Source organism: Trachemys scripta, chromosome 19 (genome assembly GCF_013100865.1).
Source record: "Trachemys scripta elegans isolate TJP31775 chromosome 19, CAS_Tse_1.0, whole genome shotgun sequence".
Taxonomy (NCBI): Eukaryota; Metazoa; Chordata; order Testudines; family Emydidae; genus Trachemys; species Trachemys scripta.
Genome location: NC_048316.1, coordinates 7,521,233 through 7,549,131, shown reverse-complemented (window position 1 = coordinate 7,549,131; position 27,899 = coordinate 7,521,233). Strand labels below are relative to the sequence as shown.

General features: G+C 46.8%; 1 protein-coding gene across 4 annotated transcripts in view; it reads right to left on the bottom strand.

Moving 5' to 3' along the window:
• DVL1 (dishevelled segment polarity protein 1) overlaps positions 1–27,899 on the bottom strand; it is a 172,879-nt gene that overhangs the window by 87,980 nt on the left and 57,000 nt on the right. For all 4 annotated transcript variants that reach the window (XM_034753310.1, XM_034753311.1, XM_034753307.1 and 1 more), the window contains exon 2: positions 9,777–9,846. In XM_034753310.1, coding sequence (XP_034609201.1) covers positions 9,777–9,846 — 70 coding nt within the window. The remainder of the gene's footprint in view (positions 1–9,776; positions 9,847–27,899) is intronic.

Below are 27,899 nucleotides of genomic sequence, written 5' to 3'. Positions count from 1 at the left end.
CATCATCAGCGCGTGCGTGCACGATGAAATTGACGTTTACCGACATTTACCAATAAACATCTAATCCTTCCAAACCTAGCTATAGGCAGCCGCGTGATTTAAACAGCAAAGGAAACAAAGGCAGCTCAAATCCATTGTGTGGGAAGCCAGGTACTGGAGTAGGTCATGCTGAAAAACATCCTTATTCCAAAAGGGAAGGTTGTAACCAGGCTAGGTCTGAAATGCACGGATGCAATTATCAATTCAGTTCAAGTGACTGGGATATTAAAAGGTTCCAAACTGTGAACAATTAATTTACAGTAAGATTAACATAAACCTCCTCCAATAATTAGCGGGAAGGAGAGGCCGATAAGCATTGCAATTTTATGGGTGTTAATGCAAAAAAAGTAATTTGCAATTGGTAATGCAGGTCAGGCACAGATGTTTCAGCTGATAATCCAGCGCAGTCAACCGCAGCGCGTGTCAACGTCATTGTCTGCAAAAGGGTGTCGTAAACAATGGGTAAGAGGAGGGCTACAAACTGAATCCTAGCTAGTGGGACACGCACAGAAACGTAGAGACGAGTTTATGGATGCTGGGTGGTTCTCAGTCTTTTGAGGCAAATGATAGTTTACATTGCCTGCACCAACCAGTGCCCATTGCCTTCTGTTCAGCTGCTCATACTTACCCCTCGTGGAAACTGTTTGCTTGACAATGAATTACAACATACACAGCTGAATGGCAGCTAGGGTGACCAGACAGCAAGTGTGAAAAATCACTGGACAGGGGGTAGGGGGTAATAGGAGCCTATATAAGAAAAGGACCCAAAAATCAGAACTGTCCCTATAAAATCGGGACATCTGGTCACCCTAATGGCAGCTAGACAGTGGTGTGTACAAGGGGCCAAGAACAGACTCAACGCTAATAACCTGGAGAATGGGAGACTAGTGTACTTGTTGCAAAAGGCTTGGCAATACCACTGGTTTGGAACAGCTGATGTAGGGCATCCATTTGCTTGTGCTTTTTGATCTTTGCAATACTAATGTGATCTCTAACCTTCCAGATGTGGTTTCTGTGACTCCGCAACCAAATTGACCCTCGGCATTAAGAGCATTGTCCTGAGCGCCAGCCCAGGGAAGACTTCTGCTCCATCACCTGATGAATCTCATTTCATCTAGAGAAGAACAGACAAACAAAGCCAATGTGCTTCCTGGAAAAGTGAAACAAGCGACCAAGAAAGGAGCATTGTCTGGCTCGGAAGAGCTAAGCCGTGGACACAAATCTCCAGATGAGAAATTACCTCTTCCCTGATTTCATAAGCATTAGCCCAGATCACGGCATTACAAGTATCAGGAACACCAAGAGTGGCAGAATGGTGGTGAATAGTAACATTTAGCACTTATTAGCAGACCTTGGTAAGGGGATGATGACAAGCAACGTAACAATAAAACAATTTACAAAGATTAATCCAAGCTAGCCAACTGCAAGACGATCAGAAGCAGCATAATCTACAGCTCTTCAGCAGGGCTTTACTTTATCAGCACATGGAATGGAAGAAAAGTTCGGAACAGTCAGGGCTTGTCTATAGTTAGAAATTGGCCAAAATAGCTATTCTGAAGTAGTTATAAATCCACACGTGGACATTCTTATGGCAGAATCAGAGTGCTTTTTCCCAATTTAATGTAATCCACTGGATTCTGGGATAAATATTCAGGAATCAGTGTTTTGGAAAATGTTCAAGTATAGACTAGCCCTTAGGGATGAGCATCCCCCTAAAAGGTTTGGCGTGAGAGTTCAGAGGAGTCATGCACAGCTCAGATCCGGTAAGGCTGGTTAGATCCTTACAGGCCCAGACGAAAATAAGGATCTTCCCAGGGAGTTTCAGTCACTTAAGAAGTTTGACATCAATGCAGGAAACTGTCTCAGAAATGAAGACAACATTTCTCTGAGCTGCAAACGCTGCTCTTCACAAGAGGTTCTTTTTCCAAGGAGTTTGATTCTTAAGGGTTGGTTTTGTGACTTCTTCCTTAAAAACCCATCTTTCTACATGACCTTCCAGGAGACCTTTCAGCCGTTTACATATCCAAAGAGCTGTATAAACACACGAGCTAATTAATACTAATTAATCCTCATGTTGAGAAATACTATGCCATCAAGTAATTAGAAACTGTTTCATAACATGCTTGCACAAAGCAGGGGGCAAAGTTAAATTCAGCATTTCCTACTGGAATGTGCAGCGTTAAAGCTCCTTTCATGTAATTTTCCATGGAATACCCCCATGTACAAGCACAGAACAAAGGGTGAAGGCCCTGATCCTGCAGTAAGTTCCTTGCATCGCATGTTTTCTCCGCATGGAGCTCTGCAGGATTGGAACCTTGCTGTAAAAAGCAGGGCTACTACATCTGTTACACCACCATCTGGGGAGAATACCTCAGCTTCTCCCTTTAAGGAGACACCACATTTTGTACTGCTCAAAAGGTCCTACTGCATTTTTGCTCTAGGGCTGAGAACTGCAGCCATTGCAAACCATCTGTGTCGGGAAAGCGGAGACCAGTATAATTCACAGATCCGGAGGCCTGCACTTTTCTGAATGGATGGCTACATGAAACAGTACAACCAGGGTAACACTAATATTCCTCACCTTGTCAATAAAGGGAAACTGAGTGCAGTTAGGGGGCCACTCCAGACTTCCTCCTGTCAGGTATGACGAAGGATTTCCCAGTCCCCACCCTGTTGTGACTCATGAATTTTATGCCCACCACGTGCTGATCCCTTTTCTCTCCCATCACACACACACTCCCTGCTCCCACAGAAGTCAACGGCATGGGACAAGGCTCACTGGGCTTATAGGAGGCACTGGACCTGATTCTGCACCACTGAAATCAATGGGAATTTTCCCATTGACTTAACTCGGAGTGGAGAACACTCAGCACCTCCCAGGATTGAGCCCTCCGTATTTAACAGCCACCTCTGAATGCCACCGTTGTAACAAAGTTAATGAACACGCTATCTCTGTCAGCAGAAAAAGAGAACACACGGCCAGCGCTGACATTTTTGATGAGCCCAATTAAAACGTAAAGCTTTTGAGGTTTGTTTCTCTCTTTTCAAGTACATCTTGACGTCTGAATCGTTGGAGACTTGGGTTCTGGTAGGTTTTTTTAGTCTCTCTTTAGACAGTTTCATTTCAATGGGCCACAGCATTTCTCCTTCACGTTCCCGTGCTGCTACTAATGATCCCATTAGACGGCTCAAAAAAAATAAAAATATATCAAACGTTACGCTCAAAAAATTCACTCGTCCTTCAAGCAGTCCTTCTGGTTGAGAGGCTCCCGTTTAAGAAAGGGGAAAGATGACCTTATGATTAAGAGCTGGGTTGGGATACAGGAGAGCGGGGTTCAAATCACAGAGGTGCCTGGTGTCACACCAGGCAAGTCACTTCCTTCTCGTGCCTCAGTTTCCTACTTGGAAACTAGGGATTGGCTTCCTTTGTCTTGTACCTATTTAGATTGCAAGCTTTGGGGGCAGAAGAGTCTCTTACTACGTATCCGTACAGCGCCTAGCACCGGGGGGCCCTTTTCTTGGCCAAGGGCTCTAGGAGCAACCATAATATAAATAGCAGCAGCTTTCCTTTCATGTAGGAATGGGTGGGAAACACTGGAATAAGGCAGAAACCCCTGGGACTATCCATTCTTGCAGGTCTGGAAAGTGGCCAGCACCCTGTACTTAAACTAAATCATAATTAATAAAAAAACTGAGGCTCTTAAAAAGATGCATTGCAGAGACTTTGGGATTCCACTGGGATTTTTTAAAAAAACATACGTAAAAATATGTAACATCACTCATCTCTCACTGTTCATGTGTAGATCTCAATGCACTTTGCAAAATAAACCAAATATCGTGATCCCCATTTTACAGATGGGAAGACAGAGGCACACAGCCAGGAAGTGACTTGCCCATTGTCACAAAGCAGGTCATTGACAGAGCTGGGAATGGAACTCGAGTCTCCTGAGTCCAAGTCTCACCCCCTTATCCACCGCCCAAGTAAATGGGTTTTTGTAACAGCAACAAACAGCAGCAGGGGAACAATCAAAGTCCCTTTAATCCTTAGTATGGAGAAATGGATTTTCCGACAGCCCAAAATATAACTACCTTTGCAATAATGTCAGTTCTGCACAGGAGGGCTAGCACAGTGCAATCACCAAACTGTCTGGCTTAGACTGAATCAGAAACTCGTCCCACTGCCAGAGCAAAACTAGGGATCTCCCACCCGTTGTACACTAAATCGCACACATAACTGCTTCCGAAACAGCAAGGGAATTTAGGTTAGATAAAAATAAACCCCACGGAGATAGCGAATGTGTTGGAAAGGATAAGGGCCCGGCCCAGCGGTGCGGAAGGCTGCTTGAACATCAGCCTGTTTGCATAAATGCTTTTCAGTTCAGCAGCTTAAATTGGGGGAATGGCACCGAGCGGCAGGTATGGCCTTCGGGTCACTCCTCACGAGCAGGGCACAGAGAACTGAGAAGGAGCTCGTAGGGTTTGGCTTGTTCTTCTCCCGTTTGGCAAGTCGCTAGTCACTTCCATCTCTCGCATGCCATAGTAGTAGCCATCATCCTGGGCATTTCTGGGGCCCCTTTCACTCGAGCGCTTTGCTCCCTTTGTTAATACACTGCACAAACACCCGTTGTCAAGAAACTTGCAGCAGGGTCTGGTCCCCCAGCAAGATTGAGGAGAACGCAGCACAGCTAAAACTACAGGGGCAAGGGGGGGGGGGGGGGGGGGGGTGAGCAGCACGGAATCCAACCAACTGGCATGTAAACATGGCACAGTGGTTGAAGCCTCTGACTATGGGGAAGAAGTTTACGGGGCCTTTAACTACCTCCAGTGTTCAGGTTGCTCAGTTTTAACAGCTCAGCCAAAAGAAGGGACCTCCAGCCTGGCAGTGTCCATTAACACAAAAGAGTTCAGGACCCACTCTGAGAGAAGAGCACCGCCATCAGCCACTCATACCACAGTGATGGATCCGGTCCTGGAACAGAGCTCCTGTGGTACCGAGATGTCTCCAGTCTGTCTCTAGCCTGACTCTGCTGGCCTTGGGAGGTCTGACTGGATCGTCGGTATTTACTCAATGTTGGTTTTATTCTCCAGTGCAAAAAAACACGCTTGAAAACGGGAACAGTTTAGGGTGACCGTGTGTCCGGTTTTCGACCGGAACGCTCAGTCGAAAAGGGACCCTGGTGGCTCCAGTCAGCACCGCCGACCAGGCTGTTAAAAATCCAGTTGGTGGTGCTGTGGAGCTAAGGCAGGCTAGTCCCTACCTGTCCTGGCACCGCGCTGCACCCCAAAAGCGGCCAGCACATCCAGCTCCTAGGTTGGGGGGGTGGGGGATGAGAGCCACGGAGTTCTGCACACTGCCTCTACCCCGAGCACCGGCTTCTCACTCGCACCGGTTCCCAGACAATGGGAGTTGCAGGGGTGGTGCCTGTGGGCGAGAGCAGCACACAGAGCTGCCTGCCGCGCCTCCGCCTAGGAGCTGGACCTGCTGGCTGCCTCCAGGGTGCCGGGTGGAGTCAGGACAGCCAGGAAGCTGCCTTAGCCACCCCGCTGCGTCGCTGACTGGGAGCCGCCAGAGGTAAGCCCATGCTCCAACCCCCCTGAAACCCAGAGCCCCCTCCTGCACCCCAAACCCCCCATCCCAGAGCCTGCACCCTCAGAACCCCCTCCCACATCCTGAACCCCTCTGCCCCAAACCCCTCATCCCTGGCTCCACCCCAGAGCCCACATCCCCAGATAGAGCCCTCACCCCCCTGCCTCAACCTGCAGCCCCCCCTCCCCCCGACACACACACTCTGAACTCATCTCCAGCTCCACCCCAGAGCATGCACCCCCAGCTGGAGCCCCACCCCCTCCCATACCCCAACCCCCTGGCCCAGGCTAGGGCCCCCTCCCACCCCCTGAATCCCTCTGCCCCAGCCTGGAGCCCCCTCCTGCACCCCAACCTCAACCCCAGCCCCACCCCAGAGTCCACACCCCCAGCTGGAGCCCCCACCCCCTCCCATACCCCAATCCCCTGCCCCAGCCCAGAGCCCCCTCGTGCACCCTGAACCCCTCATTTCTGGCCCCACCCCAGAGCCTGAACCCTCCGTTAGAGCCCTCACCCCCTCCCACACCCCAGCCCCATGAAAGTGAGTGAGGGTGGGGGAGGGCAAGCCACAGAGGGAGGGGGAATGTAGTGAGCAGGGGGCAGGGCCTTGGGGAAGTGGGGGGAGGAGGGGCTTGAGTGTTCCGTTTTGTGCAATTAGAACGTTGACAACCCTAGTTACTTTGTCCATGTAGCAAACATGGAGATTTCTCCCTCGGTCCTGAAGGCAGATATTTAAATGGTCCCTTCTTGCTTGACTACTCCCTTGATTCCTTGGTAGTATCAAGGATTTGTACCAGCACACTTCTGGGAATAGTAGTTGAGCTTTTCAAAGCCATCTAAGGGCTTTAAGCTACCTAAATCCTTTAGTCAGCTTTGAAAGAGCCCAGTGTCTATTAGTCATCTACTGCTGCAGGGCCACAAGAACGGAACACAAAGCAAGCTGCGTAGGACCTATATAAATAGCTTTTTAAATAAACATTTCTCGGTGACAAAGTGCTGGGTTGTATTTTTCTTGTATAGGACTATTTAAAACCTGGGGAACATTCCCACTTCGGGCTATAGCCATTTTAACGTTCAAGATCCCGATTCAGCAAAGCATTTGAGCAGACGCTTAATGCTAAAACACAGGTTTAAGTGCTTTGCTGAACACAGGTGGACTTAACCCTAAGCCTGTGCTTTGCCGAAGTGGGGCTAGAGAATTGTTGTGACGATACTGTTTAAAATGCGTGTCCCTTTTAAAGCAGGCGAGAAAGATAATACTGTAGAGTACAACTGAGACCAATTCGTCTACAGGCCCAATCCTGCTCTCGCTAAAGAGAACAGTAAAAATCAGCTGCACTCAGAGAAGTCTCAGGCCCAATACGAACGTGTTTCTCACAGCCACGCATGAAGTTCTGTATCTGTTGACTCAGACGCACAAGTATGTCATAAACAACCTCCCACCCCAAACGGACTGACGTTTAAAAACACACTGCACTTTCCTTCTACGGCGTACGGCACATGTGCATCCTACTGCAGGCTACAACATGTCACCCAGGTTTCCTTTGACAGCCAAAGCGCGTGTAGTCACGTCTTCCAGCAGACGGGCTCAGCCGCTTTCCCAGCAGCCCAGCGAGGTTTGGTACAATGCCGAGACAGGTTTCCTCAGCAGCGTTTCTGGTGAGACGATGGAGGTACTGAAATAGTTTTAGGCCCCCCTCATGCTCTCTGTGGGGCAGGAGAAGTATATCTATGGGCCGGATCCTCAGTTGGCATAAAAGTCAGCATGGCTCGGCTGAAAGCAATGGAGCTCAGCTGAGGATCTTGTCCCATACACTAGAGGGTTACAAAGTCAATCCCCAATCTGCACACGGCAGACAGCATATGCACCCCTACAGTTATGGCAGGGTCCAGATGAACCTATCTGCTTGGATTTTCCCCACTAAATAACCCTAGAATAATTATTATTTATTTATTTTTACTACTTATTGGCTGTGGGCCATCCTGCAGACACTGGCTACCTACCAGCCCCCTTGACTACTAGCCCCCCCAGACAGTAGTAACAAATTTCACTGATCTTGCTCTCAGTGGTGAATGCTATGCTTGGTGATTCCAATCAGACACACCTGTCAAAGCCAAGGCCCTACCATGATGTTCATGCCCTGCATTTAGGTGCTCAGAACGGTGCAAGGGGGAAATGGACATCACTCAAGTCCAACTTAAGCCCTATTTTGGAGGCTTGAGTCATGCACAGACCTTGTGCCAGCCCCGTGTACAGGGGTGATTGGTATCCCTACTTCCAGAGTTCAGTATCCAAATGCAGGCTTTGGACATCCCAGCAAGGGGCCTACATTTGAAAACTGTGCTCCTCATTATGCAATCAGGTATTAAAATTGCAGGCAGACTCTTACGCAATCATTAGTAGTCTCATCTTCTGCTGGGTACCAATAGGAGGGTATCGGATGTTTCTCTCAGACTGAATAGTCTCAGAGGATAGTAAACGGACATTGGTTTGCTAGATCCTTTTTGCCGTAAAAAGAAAAATCCCACAAAGCTGAAGGCTTAAAAGAGCCCCTCTCAGGCGGCTAACGGCACGTTCCTCCATGAATCACCCACCCCGGAAACTTATAAACCTGTAGCCAATTGCAGCAACATCCTCATCAAATGGCCTAACTCAACACAACACAGTTCTGGCATCTACACGGCCAAGCTAATCCCCAGCGGGCCTTTGTAGCACATTGATTAAGAGAAACACAGAAAAGGAGAAAGAATGCGAGGTGTGTGGACTGAGTGATAGGGCACTGGATTGGGACTCAGGAGATCTGGGGTCTATTTCCAGTTCTGCCACTGATCTGCTCTATATCTCTGGGAAAGCCACTTCACCCTCTGACGCTCTCCCTTCCTACCCTCTGCCTGTCTTGTCTATTAAGACTCTAAGCTCTTTCGGGCAGGGACCATCTCTTACTCTGTGTATGTAGGTGTATGCATTGTGCTTAGGACGATGGGGCCCAAATCTTGTCTGATACCACCAGGCACAACCATAAAACAAATAAAAAATAATATATTTGAATGAAAAATGATCTTCCAGATCAATGGATATCAAAGCAGGCTTAAAACTGACCCCTCCAAAAATCAGACAGACTGACTTACTCAGCAGAACTCTGCCTATTGTTAGTCACGTACCATGGACAAAAGGATGCACCCATTCTTTTGTTATGCCACCACATTTCACATTTATCCCTCTCCTATGAATTATACAACATTTACTCCAGAGCTCTACATGCAAATTCACTCTGATGCTTTCTTTGGAGGATGGGACATAAAGGGTTACAAAATTCCTTGACCATTTTTGAAGTTCTCGTGCAGCAAAAGTAAGTTTAATTTCTTTTCTCCTCCACACACACTTGTGGACCTCGAAATATTCCAAAATAAATTGGGGGTGTAGGGAAACAGATTTGCAGATCACAGGGCTTTGAGCAAAGGTACAATAAAAAACAGTCAGTATGCATTTGTGCAGTTTGCAGTCTCAGGCAAAAGAGAGATCCTCATAAATTGAATTAAGTCTTTCCACTGACAATCTGGATGCTTCTGGAAATAAGAACCATATGCAAATAGCTTATAATTTAAGGGTGATACGGTATTTTCAATGATAGGTATTCAGATGCATCATAAACAGCCTGATTTTGACAGTGGAGAATGCTATTGGGGTCAATTGAGTTCCTAGGCACCCTGCACTTTTGAAAATCAGGCCATTAATCTAAATGCCCAACTCCACCCCCATTTTTGAAAATCGTGGCTTAAATAAAGAAACATACCCACTCAATTCTACTTACTTAGTCTGGGCCCAATTCTACAAAGATAATGTACGTAGGTAACTATATTCAAGCAAGTAGTCCCACTGGTATCCGTGGGATCACTCATGTTCGTAAAGCTATTCACACGTGAATATGCATGATCACGCCCTTACAAAGGCACAAATTCTTAAAAGGCAGAGTTTGAGTCAGACCACAAATTAGGGAGTATTGGAGGGGGGAGAGAAACTCCTGCACTCTCACATAATCTGAGTTTGTTCATAGGCATGAGGCCAGTAATTCCCCGCTGTACTCACATACTAGCTAAATCTAGATCCAAGCCACCGCGCAGCACACGTACACAGACACACAGACCAACCTACCCAGGACACCACTCTTCCATTGAAGCACGGTAGCTTTGCATTGTCATCCGAGATCTCCTCCTTCACCACCCTGAAAAATAAAACCATCAAGAGCTTGTATCAACATCAGATCCAGGTGGGCAGCGTTTAACAGGTTCTAATCCGTGACATCAAGACAGTTCTTTGCTCTGATCATCCCAACGTAGCACGGAGACCATAAACTGTAAGTAACGCTCCAGTCCTTTAGAAGGCTTAATTGTACTCCTATGCTTTTTGTTCTGTTCATCTGCTAAGGTATCTACTCCTATAGAGGGAATGCTGCTGGTTCTGATGCATTTCCTGTTCAATTACTCTGCATGCCATAAATTTCATCCAGAAGAGGGTTATTCATCTACTGGACAAAAAATGCTGGCCAGGTCAGTGAATGGGTCTGGTGGGCAAGCTGTCAACTCCCCTCTGGCTTTGGAGTCCAGGATGTTCAGAAGTGAAGTCTCAGTAAATGTTATTTTAGCTGGGGACTTCTCATCTTAGTGATTGTTGAATCTGGGAAAAAGGCCAACATGAGCATCAAGATGCGACTGCCACCGGTTATAAACATATCTCAGTAGGTTTGCAAAGGGCTAGACACACATTTTAGTTTTAGTTGGTTTTTTGAGAACCAGATGCACCAAGCAGGATCCTGTATAAAGAGGTAGATTCAAAGCCCTCTGAAGTCTTTTCACTGACTTCAAAGTGCTTTGGATCAAGCTCATAGAGAGAACACCAGATTCATTTCACGTAGGCCACCAACCAGATAACAGTGTATCAACTTCCAGGTACTACTTACACTACAACCTGGAAGTAAAAGCTACTCCAGTATCAAATCTCTGTACGTTGCCTGTACTACCCCCTTGCTGCACCCTGCAGCTGTTCCTACAATTGAAGACAGACAGTTATGAACACTGACAATTTGTTTTTTTCACTTTTCTTTATCTGTCCAAGTTATATACAAAAAACGGAATGTGTATGAGAAAAACACAGCAGAGATCAACAGACCCCAGATCTCTGGAAGGACTTCAGATGGGAACTCGGTGCAGGCAGAAGCAGCAGAATCAGGCCCAGAGGTGGTGGGATCCTAATGATTTTAACATCAGTAAGTCTCCAGCACTGTACGGGTCAAGCCCCCTCTAGAGGATAGGAGAAAGAGTGCAGAGGGAAAGAACAGAAAGGAAGCAGGTGGAGGAAGGGTGTGAGGGGTACAGCTGTTACAGCTAATGATAAAGGAAAGCAATGCACCATGTGTTGGGTCACATTTCTCTCTTGTTTTACAACCCAGTTCTTCACATCATCTGAAAACAGCAGGTGGAGCGTGATCAGCAGTGACTGTCCATCTGCCAGAGGGAACAGCAGTCATTTTCTTAACTCTGGCGTCTCACTCCTGCCTTGCCATTCCAGGACAGCCTCTAGGCGCTATTGTGCTAGGTGCTGCTCGCACACAGACCGTTCACACTGAACGCCTCACAATCTGGATGGACAAGCCAGAGAAAGTTCTTAAATCCCAGTCTGTGAAATGGGGATTATAGACTAATCTTAAAGGACTCCCCTGAGGTCACACAGGTAAGTCTGAAGCAGAGCTGGGCTTTGAACTCAGATCTTCTGCAGCACCACAGGCCAGCCCCTTTGCCCCAAGGCCATCCCTTCCCCTTAATTCAAGCACCCTTCTCTCCACTCTTGGATCATCATTTTTCTCTTGCCGCTAATAAAGTTCTCTGATTTCCCCCCCGCCCCACTCCCCTTTCTGAAGTGTTCACAAAGCTGCGGCCTGCCCCCAGAGGGATATGGATGAGCACCAAGGTGCAGCTGTAGCTTGGAGTTCTTTTCCCTTGCAGAAGTGTGATGCCAAAGCTGTGTGATCTTCAGAAGGAGACAAATGAGGCGTTATTGTTAATCAGCTGCATGCATCTCCAAAAATGCCAGGGAGCAGAACGGAGCATTGCCCCCTCTCGCAGGCTGCTGCGGGCAGCAGCCGGAACCACAGAGGCTGTGCAGTGGGAGAGATATTACCCTTCAGCTCCTCATTCTGCTAACAGCACGGGCTGGCACAAGAACAAAGGTAAGATCCCAGATCTGAAGGGGTCAATATTTCATTTATTTTTGGAGGTCCAATTCAAGCGTCTCAACTCCCAAAGGAGGAGCGGCACCGCCGTATGCCAGGCCAGCGACGTAGGAAGGAGGCGCATATGTTTGCTAGCAAGAGATGAAGCGTGTCAATTTTGTTTTCCGCGGGGCAGCCTCTAGTTTGCTTTCTTAAAGACACCCTACCCTCTGAACTAAAAAACCCTCCTCCCCCAAAAGCTTCCTCTAAAAGGAGCAACCCAGCTCGCTTTCACAGAACGTTTATTTCCATGTCGTTTGATTGCTGCTTTATAGTTGCGTAATAAAACAGCAGCAACCCTTGGACATCTGTTAACCAAAAAGGGGACTTGACTCATCTGTCTTCCCAGAGCCTCCGACATCCATCCTCCCACCCAGCGATCCGCTCTACAGAAGGCGCGCTTTGCTAGTGGGAAGGCAGGCTCAGAACAGCTCCTAAGCTCATGCCTGCTTGAATAAATGCCTCTTCCGTGTGGGACCACACGCCTTGACCACTGCGATCTCTCCCTCCTCTCTCCTTCAGCCTGTCTAAGCTCCGGCTACCCAGCTCCATTTCCACTCCTGATGTCAGTCAGGATCTCCCCAGTTTCTTGCGCCTTTATCCCAGTTTTGTCCTGCCTCGGCTGGCCCTCATCTCCACCTACAGCCACCTTTGCTCTGCTCCAGTAACAGTCAGTCCCCCCACCCTCTCTGGCTCGCTGCCTGCTCCATTTCTGCTCCGTGGTCGGCTACCAAGGAAAGGAGTTTTGTGTATGAAGAAGGGATTTGAATGAACAGAAGGAGATGGGACAATGTTATACCAGGGCAGAGGATCCCATGTGATACCAGTGGGGAGAGGGGTTGTGCCAGGGCTAAGGGAACTGGAGCAAGGCCCACAGGATCCATTGCTACGGGGATTCACCTCACAGAGAGGATGCGGTAGGGCTCCTGTTCCTCCTCCATCCCCCCACATGCACCCTTGCAGTACACAGCCCAGCTACTCGGACGAGGCTCCTGCACCCTGCTCATCTTTGCACGGTTTGGACACGTTGCAATCATGCATCGGCATCACAATGATCAGGAGTCATGTGACGGCGGGTCATAACATATGGAAATTGGCCATGAAAAAAAAAATGCCCCAAAAATCAGATGCACGCCTATTCCCCCACCCCTGGCCCCGCACCCCAGATACACACCCAACAGGGAAGAACCCAAAGCAATAATCAGAGAGGGGCTCAAGCTGCAAACTTCAAATCCAAGGCAGGGTTGGAATTTCCAACACCCCAAGGTTCAGAGCACAGAACATGGGCCCGAATCAAATCCAGGGCCCATCTAGAACAGTTATAATTCATTAGACCAACAGCAGGCCAAATTCACCCCACCACAATCTCTTTGCAGTTCATGGAGGTGTACTAGCTATGCATTTGGCCCTATGAGATCTAGTCACACGGACTAGCACCACTCTGCAAGATCATCGGCATTTAAAAGCCCGAGGTGACAGTATAGCACCTGTCATCCCAACATCCTTTACAAACAGGAACGATTCCAGCCACCTCTGGCATGCGGCACAGCAGCTGTTTAACAGCAGGCAGGAACACTTCATGGTACTTTGGGGAAGAAAGTGAAAAGAATTCTGTATCTCAATCAAAACAGCTAGGGGGCAACAGGCAGGGTGATTTAGGGCCCAATCCAAACCCTTTCAGTGAATGGAAAGATACCCTTTGGATCAGGCCTTAGGGAGACACAATGTAATTGCCCAAGTTAGAATTTGGACGCTACACCTGAGTTGAGGCCTCTGCTCCTACAAAAATTGCCTGTGGAATTTCTGAAGACAGCAGTACAGACTAACTTCTAACCCCATGCAGTTCACATGCTGACTCAAGAGAAAAGTCACCCGCCGGGGTCAGAACCATTACTACTCACTCCCGAGTTCTCCTTAAGAGGTCCCCCAATTCGAGTACTGACCACACACACAGACCCCCGTGTAACAGCCTCCATCCACCTATGCAGCTCCCGTTGATGCAGCATGAGCAGTGTGCACAGACGGAGGACACAGGATTGCCATCAAACGCATTCCCAATTAAAAGGGCAGCAACCGTTCCAAACAGTGTCACACTGGAAATGAAAATCAACAGCCAGGCCAAAAAGCTTCCTGACATCAGAATCCTGATTCTGAAGTCTCCTCCCCTGAGGGTAGCACAGGAAAGGTCACAGTCTTCCCGGTTTGCTCCAGCGTCACACAGCAGAGTCAGGGTCAAAGATTTTTAAACCTGCTCTTAAAATGGTCCTCAATTATTCACTCAACTCTGTGTAACCTCCAGTTTTTACCAATTGGAGAGTTTAACTTTTAAGGTGTTTGTTTGTTCTAATGTTTAAATGCCCAGCAGCACAGGGCAGCGGGAGAAGGTTGCTCACACTCTTCGGGGCAACCCACTGGTTTTATTTATTTATAAATAAGTAAATACAAACCAGACATTCAAGTGACACTATTAGGAAGAAAACAGACATGTACCCCCAAACTGGGCTCAGTTCCAGGGTTTCCTTTCAAAGGGCTTCGTTCCACATTTTTACCCCTTACATTTTTCATCCGAGGCTTCTCACGCCTTGAATTCTGAGTTCAAACAAGCCCTCAGATTCAAAGCAAAACTCAGCCAGAAATGAGGTTTGGGGTCAAAGCATCACATTCTTCATGCCTTCTGCCCAGAGCCAACAGACTGCCCAAGTTAACTCAAGAAGCATGTGCCCAATCCTCACCGAGGAAGGATGGCCTTGTGGTGAAGGGGGGTCAAGAGATCTGGGGTCAACTCCCAACTCTGCCACAGACTGAGGCCGCATGCAAGTCATGCTCCCTGGCTCTCACAGTCTGGAAACGGGTAACAACATTGCCTTTGTCTAAGTTAAGCCCTTTGGGGCAGGCACAGGAATACCATAGTGCCTGTAATCAATGCACTCTCCCCCTTGGCAGAGAACAGATTGGTCTGGGTTCACACGCAACAAGGTCTATATTGAGGCTGCTGCACACAGATTGACCCTGTGGTTCTCCCTGGCTCCCACGCTAAATAAAATAGCTTGTACTGCTGAATAGCACTGCACACGGCCTCCCTAAATCCTGGCGTGGACTCCACAGTGATGGAAGAGACGGTTGACTACACTACAGTCAATACCTCTGGAGTCATCCAGATGAATACAGCAGTATCTAAATCAACTAGTGGTTCCAGACTACTGGGAGTAATTAGCAATTGCCTTGAAGCTGTGTGTTCGCAACAAATCCCCAATGAGCCAGCTTCTAGCTCTACTAAACCGTTACAGATGTCATCTTTCAACAGGGCACATTCAACTAGGTTTTTATGACTGTTGCTTTAGGCTAGAGAGAGTTCTCACTTAAACAAGATAAGATTAAGATTAAGGAAGTGTGAGCTCTGAAATCCCATCATCTTTCCCACCACTCCCCAATCTCTGTCTCAAAAACTGCAATCAGAAACCACTCTCAAACGTCAAGGCAAAGCAGGTAGTTCTAGGGGTTCCTGAAAAGGCCAGCGGAAGAGAAGTTTTAAAGAAGAATGAATTGTTTGGGGGGGAGGAGTGAGTTAAGCAGGGTGGATAAAAATTGATGATTTTTTTTCAGATTTTTATTTAAATTGAATACTTTTAAAAAAAAAATAAGCCTATTTAAAATTAAATTTGAAATTACGACAACCTGTATCAAGGCCCAAATTTACTATAACCTATAAAAATATTTTAAATTAAATTTCAAAAGTAACATCCAAGCAGTACGTTTGCTGCCAAAGTTTTAAAGAAAATCAGACCACTGCATAGGTGGAAGTCGCTGGCTAAGCACCTGGAACCAGAGTTTGTTGAAGTGCTACACCAGCTTTTGGCAACAGTAGCCTCTTCTGTAGATGCAAAAAGAATATTTTCTTCTTGTCAGTGTATTCATCTAATTCAGTTCACTGACTATTCAGTCACAGTTCAGAAACTGATTGGGAGCTGAAAAGGCAGGAAAGCTTGTTTTCCTCATCCAAGCTACGAATGAAAAGTAGGTGTGAGGATGAGATCTACTAATTCTAAAATCTTGAAAGACATGGTGTCCAGAAACAATTAGTTCAATTCACTAACTACTGATCATACTTCCTTTGTTTAATAAGTTCCTTTGAAATACAAAACATGTTTTGTCAAGCTTACTTTATTCCCCTATTTATCCAGCACATTCAAGGGAGTTTTATTTAAAAAAAAATTAAAATTCTGTTCTTGTGCATTTTTAATTGAATTATAATTCCTAGCCAAATGCAGTTTGACACTAAACTGGAGTAAAAAAACCAAATCTAGTCAATAAGAAATGAGTCATTCATCATTTTCTACCATAATAAAAAAAGTAAACATTAAGAATCTGATAAATGTAAGTTAAAATATAGAATTCCTTAAATAAATGTGTGGAGATATAATATATCCTCCTGGTTAGCAAAAAGTACCAAATTTAGTGTAGAAGGCTCTATTTAGTTGCAAATCAGCTTGTTTTAATAATTACCAACCAATGAGAATCAACGTTTCTATAGTCAAATAAACTAAAAATTACAAATGCAAAACAAGATTAAAATCAATTATTTAAAACCAAGGTTTCCTGCTTACTGATTTAAATTGTGATTAAAATTGGTGATTTAAATCAATCCACTCTGTTTTTAAGATACTAAGATCTTGTACCGTGAGTGCTTAAGTTTTGAAAGGGCTTAAATGATTTGGTGAATGCTCAGAGTTTTCAGTCCGAAAATGCAATAAAAATGCATCACAGAACTTCTGTGTTAATTTGGCGCAATGATTTCACTTCAGATTTGCTGAAATTCCAAGACAAGAGATTATTTCATAGTTACCAGCCTTATACTCTCATTCAGTCCTGAATCGGAGCCAGGCTGGGTGCTTTCTGGCTCATGTGTCACTAGTAATAAAGATTCTGCAGGCCCAGTTCTTCCCTCCATTACAACAACTCTGCAGTGTCACTGTCATCAATAGGATCGAAGAGATGAAACCCAGGGCAGAATTAGTTAGCAGGAAACCGCAATTTAAATAATTGATTTAAATCTTGTTTTGCATTTGTAATTTTTTTTTTGGTCACCTTGAAGCCTAGTAAATTTCAATACACTGTGGTTATAAGACCACATTTTCCATTATTTATGTTTTTCTCTCCCCTGTTGCTGTGTTGAAGACCCATATGAACCATGGGGAGATGGACTATACTGTGCTGTCAGATGAACAAAATCAACAAAGGGGGAGGGAGGGAATATTTTCTCTCTGTAATATCTATTAGAAAGATCTTAGTAATAATATTACAACTTTCTTTTTGCATCCAATAGCTGGAAGTTGAAGCTAGACAAATTCCGATAGGAAAGACAGTGTAAATTTTTAATGGTGACAGTAATTAACCATTGGAATAGTTTACCCAGGGTCATGGTAGATTCTTCAATCGCTGACCATTATAAAAAAATCAAGATGGGATGTTCTTCTAAAAGCGCTGCTCTAGGAATTATTTTGGGGAAGTTCTCTGGCCAGTGCGACACAGGTGGTCAGATGAGTGATCACAATGGTCTCTTCTGGCCTTCGAATCTATGAATCCATAGATTTCAAAGCCCTTTGTGCAAAAGAGAGGTAAGTATCAATTTCTCCTTTTTTATACAGGGTCTTCAATGCTGGTAGGCAACACATTTACGGCCAGGAGCACACTTTTAAGCAGTTACTAGAACGGACATTTTAAAATGCCAATTGAGAGTTTATTTCTGTGTTTGCACTTCCCATTGTCCAAAGCAGAGAACGGACTATTCGATTTCACACGCATCAAACTGCAATTTTGGGATTGCAAACACTTGTGCGGGGAGAGGGGTACCGGCTATTGAAATGCTTCCAGTGGAAATTCAAGAGTGTCATGGAAATTTCTATTAGTCAGTTTTTGTTTAAAATAAAACCAGACAATTTGGGCCAACTTTCGATCTGACAGTATCCATTTAATCTGGACAAGAATAGGAACCCATTGCCCAAACTTGCCATCAGAGCCTCATGGGCAGACCCTACAGCTGGCACTAGGGTGACCAGATGTCCCGATTTTATAGGGACAGTCCCGATTTCTGGGTCTTTTTCTTATATAGGCTCCTATTACCCCTCACTCCCTGTCCCGATTTTTCACATTTGCTGTCTGGTCACCCTAGCTGGCACAGAGCCATTCAGCAAAGCATTTAAGCATATGCTTAACCTTATGCACGTGGCTTCAGTCCCATTCAATCGGATTTAAGCATATGCTTCAGTGTATTGCTGAATCCTCACTGAGGCTCTTCACGGATCCAGCTGCAGGATCAGGACTTAAGATGCTGCAATCATTTTATGCTGGCGGCTACATCTTAAGCTAGTGGCAATTTTGGGTACGGAAATGTCATTTACTGGGAATTATACTCCAATCCTGCACATCCGTATGCACTCGTTTACTCTGCTCACGTGAGCAGAGCCAGAGAAGTCAGCAAGGCTACTCACACAAGTAAATTTAAGCCTGTTCAGGTTTCCAGTACTACGGCTCAAGCGTTTGACCTTTTAGGGCCACCCACTAAGCTCAGGGGTGTGGTAAGGGTCACGTGTTGGGAGGCAGCGGGTTATGTTGTTCATCAACTCCCCCCAATCGCTACATTTTCCAAAGGCCTCGGTGGTCTTTAAAAAGACCCCCGATAGCCACGGAAGATGTGATTTCCCTGCTACTCAGCACAGAACGCTTCAGCCGGAGGCTTGCTGGAAAACAGATTCATCAAAGCTACCACTTCCAAAACAATGCACTTTAGCACAGGATCTGCTGGGAAAGGGCTGCGAGCTCTGCTACAGCTTGAACTATCGAATACGGCCCCAGGCTACGAGGCAGGAGAATGACAGCCTGTAATTCCCGGCTCGCTCTGGGTAGCGGCAAACAGTGCCAAGAATATCAAATGCTGCAGCCACCACTGATTTCATAAATCATTCTTTGTGCGGAAGAGGCAGCTCTCGGTTCCCAGGAGGTGGTGGCAGTGGGCTTAGGGAGGGAAGGAGAATGAAGCACATGGGTTCGTTCATTCAATTTGGGGACCTCTTTGAAAGCACAGATCAGGCAAAGGCCCCTTACTTGGCTACACAAGAGCGGAGGTGCAGGGCTCGTGAGGACGACGCGTGTCAGCGTCGGCGCCTGGGGAGTGCTAGAGGCTGCTGTCGCTAACACGCAACAGCGGCTCAGCATCTTGGGATTTGCAGGATCAGGCCCTGAGTGACAAGCTCGCTTCCTAAGCCTGGTCGAGGCTGGCACAGCGAGGAGGAGCAGAGAGGCCGGGCAGCTTCTCGTCTGCCAAAGGACTCCTGCCAAGCAGCTGGGGCAGGACTCCTTAAGTCAGACTGGGGGGAGGGACAGCTGCATAATGGGGGGGGGGAAAGAGTAGGATGCCCCTCCCGCCCCTGCTGCCACAGCCTGCCCTAGGATAATGAAAGCCATCAAGCCAAGGCCACTAGGCAGCTGGAAAAGTAGGTCCTAGTCCTGACTCTGGAATGGGTATTTGCCAACTAAGCCACACCCTGCAGCCAGATAGAAGCCAGGTAGGTGCAGTGCTTATTCCTGCTAAGAGCAAGCGATTGCCGGACTGGGATCCTGCTATCCCTCTTTATTCCAGGTCTTCGATGTGCCCCTCAAGCTGGGGACTCTCTGGCCCAGGGACTGTCCCTCAGTGTGTGTATTGCGCAGTTATCACTAAACAAACAGTGAGCAGTAAAAACACAACCGGGTTCCTGGAACCTAGGATCATCTCCTGGAGGTGGCCTGAGCGTGTCCCAGCAGCGCATCCTACCCTTCCAGTACAAGGGCAGGGCACGCCTCAGGAAGAGAGAGCCGGAGAGACACGCTCACGCCAGTATTTTAGATTCACAGTAACTTTGCCCCGTCCTGCCACCTGTCAGCAGAGGTGAACTTTTAAACCTCTCCACCCACCTGCCAGGTAGGTCAAGCGAAGTGCAGAAAGGGGCAGGCACTCACCGGCCGAGCCAGGAACAGAACCCAGGAAACCCCAAGTACTTCTGCTATGGAAAGCTTAGAGCAAGCGGGCACTTTCTCCACAGTGCCTTCTCCAAGGGTCACGTTCTTCCCAGCATTCCATTGGGAGGAGATTTAAAATCCAATTCATACATGGAACCATCAGTCCTGGTAGCAGAAATCACCCTCCTTCCCTCACACTAGCCCCCTGGTCCTCCCCTTTCCTGCCCATCTAGGTTCCTATACCCTCCTCGTGCCCACCCTCTCTCCTTTCGGACTTGCAGCAGAAGTGTCACTTTGAAAACACTCCGAAGAAGAATCTGAGGCCAAGGAGGCATGGCCAGGTGGCATGGCACGGCCCCAGGAGCAGGAGAGCCAGGCTTTGTGTCCGGCTCCGACACAGACTTCAGGTTCTACTTTCCACTGGCCGTGGTAGGGCTTCAAGCAGCCCCCCACCTCCTCTGGCTCTGGGGGGCAGGTGTATGGACTGTGAATTTAAGCTGCCTCGCAATGACAGGAACACTGTCTGCATCACCCAGAGGTGAATGCATCCTTAGCCACAGGTGGCCACAGGCCTTGCACAGGGTGACTCAAGCCTTCCCGCGTGGGACCTTGGGCAAATCTCTTCCCAGCCTCATGGCTGCCCAACTTCACAGGCCTCAGCCATTAAATGCTTGAAGCTCCTCAGAGAGAAGGGCAACGCAGCAGGGCAATTTGTCCTAAATTCAAAGCCAATTTGTCTCAGAGTCAGTAAGACGACAGAACTGGAGACAAGCTCATTGAAGCGCGGATTTTAGCAACAGAAGTTCAAACCGCAGCTTCTCATGGGTGCCCACTTTGATTCCACTTATGAAGCAGCGGGTTCCCCCACCCCCCCAAAAAAAAACCCACCAGCTGTTTAAATTAGCAGCACAGTCTGCTAATCTGCGACATGTAAACCAGCCCGGAAGTTATTTATATTAACCCACTAGATGTTTTGGCAGACCTTGAGTCTACAGCTTGCCCCAAGCCTCCTAACTGTGCTGTAATCTGCTTCGCTATATACATTAACATGGAACTAGGGGCCAGATTCTCAGCTGTGGGAACCGAAGTTGCTCCACTGAAGTCAGGCATTCCACTGAAGTCAACTGAGCTCTACCAGCCAAGGATCGGCCATTACCCCTTTAAATCTGCCCAGAAAGTTTCTCCAGAATACCCAGATTACCTGGTAACATCAGTCTTGTTGGACCAATCTGCAAGGATTAAGACCCCCATGTAGACTATAAACACTGCAAGACATCAAGGCTGCCATGAGATTCCTTGGCAGGGCATAGCACTGACAGATAGGAGATTCTGTCATCATTGTGGGGGTCCACTCTAAAATACAAAGAATGTGTCAGTCCCTGTAAGGCCAGAACGTATTTCAGAGTGCACACGGCAAACCAATAGCCAACACTTGCTGAAGCCAACCTTTCCGAGTCTCTTTAAAAAAAAAAAAAAAATCTCACCCCACTGATCACATGATGGGTTGGGAGTACTCCCCGGAATTCAACACAGCTGCTCTAAAAATAGGTCCCTTTCAAAGCTGATTAACATTTCTGTTGGAATTCTTAATGAGAATTAAGAGTATAGTTTTGATAGCTGAGGCCTCGACACAAAAACATGGTTTGTTTAACCATCCCTTCTTGGGGGGGAGGGGGAGGAGTTCACAAAAATAACACCATCCATGAAATGAGCCGATGGGATCTGGCCGGGACACAGTGTTTATTCTGGAAATAGACTAGAAGGGATGGAATCTTTTTGCCAAGCAGGATAAACACCATGCTGCAGCGCAGCATCAGAAGGACCCCGCTTAACACAAAAGATCTACAGCCTTCTGTGATGCTGGAAAACCTTAGATCTCAGCTGCACCCCGCTGAGTTACCGAGCAGGAAACTGGGTTGAGCTGCGGAAGCTTTCAGAGGCAGATCCGCAGGTGCCTCTCTGTGGAAAGCTCATGCAAATGACTCCCTAGCCTAGGGATCTTTCCGCTCAATGCAGTAGAGCCAGAACGGAACCGATGCACCATTTTTTGAGCAGTTAAAGGACAATACTTTGCATTTCCACACAGGCCCTTGTATGAACCAACACTTGCATAAACCAGTCAGGAACACACATTGGCACACAATGAAGGTCGGAATAACTACAATGCTTAGGGCTGTGGATTTTTCACACCCCTGAGCGATGTAGTTACACCGACACAGGTCTGTAGCGTAGATCAGCCTACCCACTGAAAACCATTAGCACCCACGAAACGAGGTGATGCTTTCTCCAAACTCAGAGAAACTCGGCCCTTTCAGGTTTTATACCACTCGCTTCTGAGGACAGGTAACAAGGCAAGGTCAGGGAGCAGAACCCCCGAGTCCTGCCTCCCAATTTCCTGCATTAAGGAGGCAGCGTGGCTAGTAACTGCTCATGTTATCACGATTGAGGATCTCCGCAGGGCACACATGAATGACCAAGATGACAATGGATCATTTTGGTCGCTTCAGTGGCTTGTTAAAAAAAGTATTTAAATTAAAACAAACTCTGAAACGGAGTGAATCTAATTGAAGGCATGTAACAGGGCGTTAACCTAAGCTTAACATTTCAATGTGTGAAAATCAGACCACTCTTGGGAAGAGCAAACATTGCTCCTAGCTGGGTCACGGAGTATAAAGGAGCCTAGGAGGAGAAATTGATGGGAAAACCTATAATGGGAGCAATAAGGTTACTTAGGGGACAGTGGGTAGGTCTATACTGCAACCGGAAGTGTGACTGCTGCACAGGTAGGCACAGCCACGCTAGCTTTGAGCTGGCCATGCAGCTAAAAAAACCAAGAGTGGAAATGCAGCATGAGCTTCGCCACAAGCTAACTTACCTAGAGTCCCCAGCCGGCTAGTACAGCCTGAACTGAAGGCCAACCCGCCACATCTTCACTGCGATTTTTGGCCCTGCTAGCTAGATTAAAGCTAGCATGGGTATGCCTACCCACGCTGCAATCACACCTCCAATTGCCATGCAGACAAGACAACATCCCAAGGCTAGTAGCAACCTTGTCATGCAAGGGCTCTGGAGAGGAGTGGTCCAGAGGATAGGACAGGAGGTCTAGGTGCATCTGACACGGGCTTGCTGTGTGACACTGAGCATGTCGCTTCCCTCTTTGTGCCCGCTTCCCCAGCTGCAAAATGGGAATAATGCTACAGACCTTTCTTTGAGCTCAGTGGAGGAGAAACACTATCACAGCTAAGTGTTATTGACCAGCGATAAAGGACAATCCAGAGCTCTGTTAAACGTGGTCCCCACCGCGTAAGACTCACGAGTACATTTGCAGCCGGGGTAAGGAGGAAGGCAATCAGTCTGGCAGCTTTCACCAGCACTAAAAACCATTAAAAAAAAAATAACCCCACTGGTTGTTACTGAGCACAATGCTCGGACATGGTGGCTCACACGGAACGGTTCTACGTGTTTCAAACCAGCTGTGTTGGGCTCCCAGCCCAGATCTTCCATTCCAATCTAGCCCAGCCCAGCCCCTTTCCTGCTAGCCCTCTGCCCCTTGCCAGATTTTCCGAACATCACTGGAAGGCAATTTCTAACGTACAGTTCAATGTTGCCACTCCGGCTAAAACTTGTGTTGCATTTTACGTTAATACCAGTCCCCTCGTACAGATTTTAAAGCAATTTAATTGGGGACAATTCTCCCCTGCTACCACAGTGAGTGGCTCCTCTATTCCCAGGCTGATAACACTTATGTTGTTTCATAGATGCTAGAGATGGGAAAGACCTACTAGAGCATCTAGTTCATCCACTGCACATTTCTTCCCTAAGGAACAGGGTAACTTTCAGTCCTGCAAGTCAAGTATTTTCTAGACAACCCTAAAAAGAGACAGGGGGGCAAACTGATCTCTGGCTGAAACGTCTATTGAAACAAACAGTGTGACTTTAGCGCTGATCATTATTTTTTTCCTCCATGATTGGGACTTTCCTGTGACATTAAATACCAATACTAAGCACAGAGGGGTTTTTACCTGCAGAGCTCAAAGCACTTTGCCAAGCTGGAGAAGTACCATTACCCAGGGCTGCTGGAACAATTTGTATAGTGGGGGAGCTGAGAGCCATTGAACCAAACTGTAAACCCCCGATGTAATGGAAACCACTTCAAGCCAGGAGGTGTGGCAGAACCCCCAGCACTCCTCCTTCCAGCACCTATGTCATTAGCCACATTTCACAGCTCAAGAAGTTGAAGCATAGGATGCAACAGGCTTAAGATCATGCCATCAGTCAATCAACGGCACAGGTGGTTAAAATGCAGATATCCTGTTCCCAGGTGAGTGGCTTTGTCACTAGACCAGGCTACCTCCCAAAATATTTCTGACACATTTTAGGTATGTATTTCACACACACACACGAATTTTACAAAACCTAACACAAACAAAGTTTTTTTTTTTTTTTTTAAAGATAGTTCATGTAAATCATTTTTTTGTTTAAAAAAAAACAATCCCCTGCCACACAGGAAACCTAAACCCCGTAGCATCTTGCGAGGGGCTGAGACTCACAATGCAACAGAAATTATAAGACAGAAAGTGACACAGCACCCCAGTTTCACTGAGTGCAGACCAGAATAAAGCGAACAGGCTGCACGAACGGAGCAAAGCAAATTCCATTTCTAAAACCCCTGAGTTGTAATAATCTAGGGTGGTTTTAGTAGCACAAGGAAGGAACCAACACATGGGAATTTCATTCTGACATCATTTCAAAATGGAAAAAACCTCCTCTGAGAGGCATCAGGCGCTTCCACTGGGGGTGCGAGTCACAGAGTGCCCAGCTGAGCGAAGTGCAAACATTGATGCCTTAGCAGAGAGTGATAGAATAGTGAACAAAAGGAATGATACCGTTACTGAATACAGCATTTGCTTCTCCCTCTCCTCCTTCAAAACCACTTAGGAAAAATCCACCGGTTCTGCGATGCATCCAGCAATGCAGACCGCACACTGCTCTGCCTTTGCACTGCACGATGGTACAGCACAGTTTCGTACCCAGGGAAACTGTTATTTCTCGGGCACCGTTCACCTATCATACAGCATAGTGCTCACATGGGGCACTAAGAAATGATACGAAATAAAGAAGTGGTGTGTGGATCTTGATTAAGTTTAGGCTACAGTTTAAGATTTGATTTGACAGACAAGGGGACAGGCTCTGTTCTGATGATACTCAAAGCCAAATCAATGCACAAGGTCAGATTTCTACCCAACCTGGCAGAAGTCTCTCAAAAGTTGATCTTGCAAGAGCTGGACTTCCAAAATCCTGGGCTACAGCTGAGCCACATTGCCAAGAACAGGCCACTTCCACTTCCACAACCAAAACGGGAGAGGAATCTAATCCAGACATTCTAACGCAACCCTGTCCTATCCACCCCAACACACAAACTTTAAACTGGATTACTGGCACGTGTCAAGTTAAGCACGCGTCTAAGTCTTTGCCGGACTGGGCCTAAGTGAGGTCAGGAGACAATAGTATTTGGGGTCAGAACAGAACAGAACAGGTTAGACAAGAACATGCCTGTGACAGAACAGGAAGTGAAACATAACTGGATGGTGAAATCGACAAGCTTGTATAAAGATGCCAAACTTTTCTCTTGGCTGTCCCCTGTTAGCCGGTGTTAGGGCACTGCATCAGTCCGCTGAGTAAATGTTGCTGACCCACTGTAGCAGAAGCATTCACCTGGAATAAAGAGATGGGTGTAGCCCTCTGGCCAGAGGGAGCTAGGGATGTCCTCCAGAGAAGTATTACATCTCCTTTGCCATTGATCTCTAAATGTAATTGTTCAGAGAGGTAAATGGTGACTTTGTGGTTAAGGACGTATATTGGTCTCAAGAGATCTGGGTTTAGCTCCTAGCTATACCAGACTCCCTGTGTGACCTTGGCCAGCTCGTTTGTATCTCAATAGCACCACCTACAAGCGGAGGATAAATCATTCTCTCCCACATTCTTCTTCTGCCTTGTCTATTTAGATTGTGAACTCTTTGGGGCAGGGACGATCTCCTACTCGGTGTCTGTACAGCGCCTAACCCCATGGGGTCCTGATCTTGGTTGGCGCTACCATAATAAATATGGTCAAAACGAACAAAATACCTCTGAAGCAGAAGATATCAAAAGAGAGGGTAATATCTCAGCCCACAATGCTGATGGCATCCGCTGCTATGCACTGGGGAATTTTAAAGACGGTTTTAATAATTTAAACCAACAGTCTCTTTTGAAAGAAGATTTAAAAAAAAAAAAAAAAAAAAAAAAAAAAAACCCAAGCAGCCCTACCTTCCCCTCCAAAATATGCTACCTAAAGATATTTACATAAATTAAACAAAAATGTTATGAATGACAGGGATAGTAAAAATGTAACATAACTCAGGGCTGGATCTGAAATATACATGTTCTCCATTTTCACAAAAAGCTTTTAATTAAGAAGGAGGAAAAAAAGGACCCCAGTCTCCTTGAGCCAACTGTTTCGGCAGATCATAAATAAAAGAAGATTTACTGCAGCATCTTTTAAGCCTCATCAAACATGACTGCATAATTTATCTTTCACTACTCGCTCCACACCAGAAAGGCTGATCTGAAGGGGCCTGATAAAAATGAAAAGTGGTACAAAACATGTCAACAACCACTGCCTGGATAGCTATTGAAGTTGCTCATACCAAATATGTGCAACGACTGCCTTGCCCGCAAGCGTAAGCCCAAAAGAAAACCACAACTGCAAACTTTCCAGGCACGGCATTTAAAAAAAATCTTTAAAGAATCCACCATTCCTCAAATGTCACCCTTCAGTTACGGTGCTGGGGGTGACTTGGTATTTCTGTGCCGTGTCTCATTTATTCCAGATGCAGCTCCTGCTAGAACGCATGTTGCGATGTTGGCTGGGTGAGCCAATATTCCCCTTGCCCTGAGCCTGCAAAGAGACCTAACCATTGCTCTGCCGTGAGGAAAAGCCCAACGCTCGTTATGGACTCCTGCCATCATTATAGGGTTACTGAGCTCAGGGCCCCATTGTGCTAGGCAACGTGTATGCATACTGGGAGTGACCGTCCCTGCTCTGCATAGCGTACAGTTAGGGTGACCAGATGTCCCGATTTTATAGGGACAGTCCTGATTTTTGGGTCTTTTTCTTATATAGGCTCCTATTACCCCCCCCCCCCCCCCCCGATTTGTCATGCTTGCTGTCTGGTCACCTACAGTCTACAGAAGACACGACAAGGAGTGGGCGGGGAAGCGGAGAAATGAAGTTACTTGCTCAAGGTCATTCAGGCAGTCAGAGAGCAGAGACTAGAACACCGCTCTGCTGAGCACTGGGTCTTGAGGCCTATCCACTGCAACTTACACTAGCTCCCAAAGATTTAGCTGCAAAAGCTTCTGTGATGAGCCGCCGGTTTCAGAAAATTCTCTGCAGCAATATCCCACTGGCCAATGGACACGTCACCCTCTGCCACTTCAATGGCTCTGCTGGGAGGCAGCACAGTCCCTCGACTAGGATGTAGATGACTTCTAGCCACAGCTCTGACACTGGCCTACCGGGACATGGTGGCCAAGTCACTTCACCTCTGTGTTTCACTTTCCCTAGCCATAGAGAGGGAAAATGCTGCTTACCCACCTTCACAAAGCACTTTGAAATCCATAGATGAAAAGCACCCGTTGAGAACTAAGTGTCCTGTTATGGACACTAAGAGCCAAGCAAAACCCACAACAGAGATAGGAGTGGAACCCAGAAGAACTGATCTAACCAATGCTCTCTGCAAGGGTTTGGAGTAGAACTGGGAAACTGTTCACAGCAAACTGTACATTTAATAAATTTAGCGCTGGTGCTTATTGGACACGTGAATAGACAGCAGAGGCTGTTTGCAGAAAGCTTGCATTCAAAATGTGATTAATGGTTTATACGAACATACTTCTGCCTATAAGCTGATTGTTAACTATTAGCAACTACTCAAAGTGATAGCTGCAATTTATAGCCTTATTTAGGCTTGTAACTG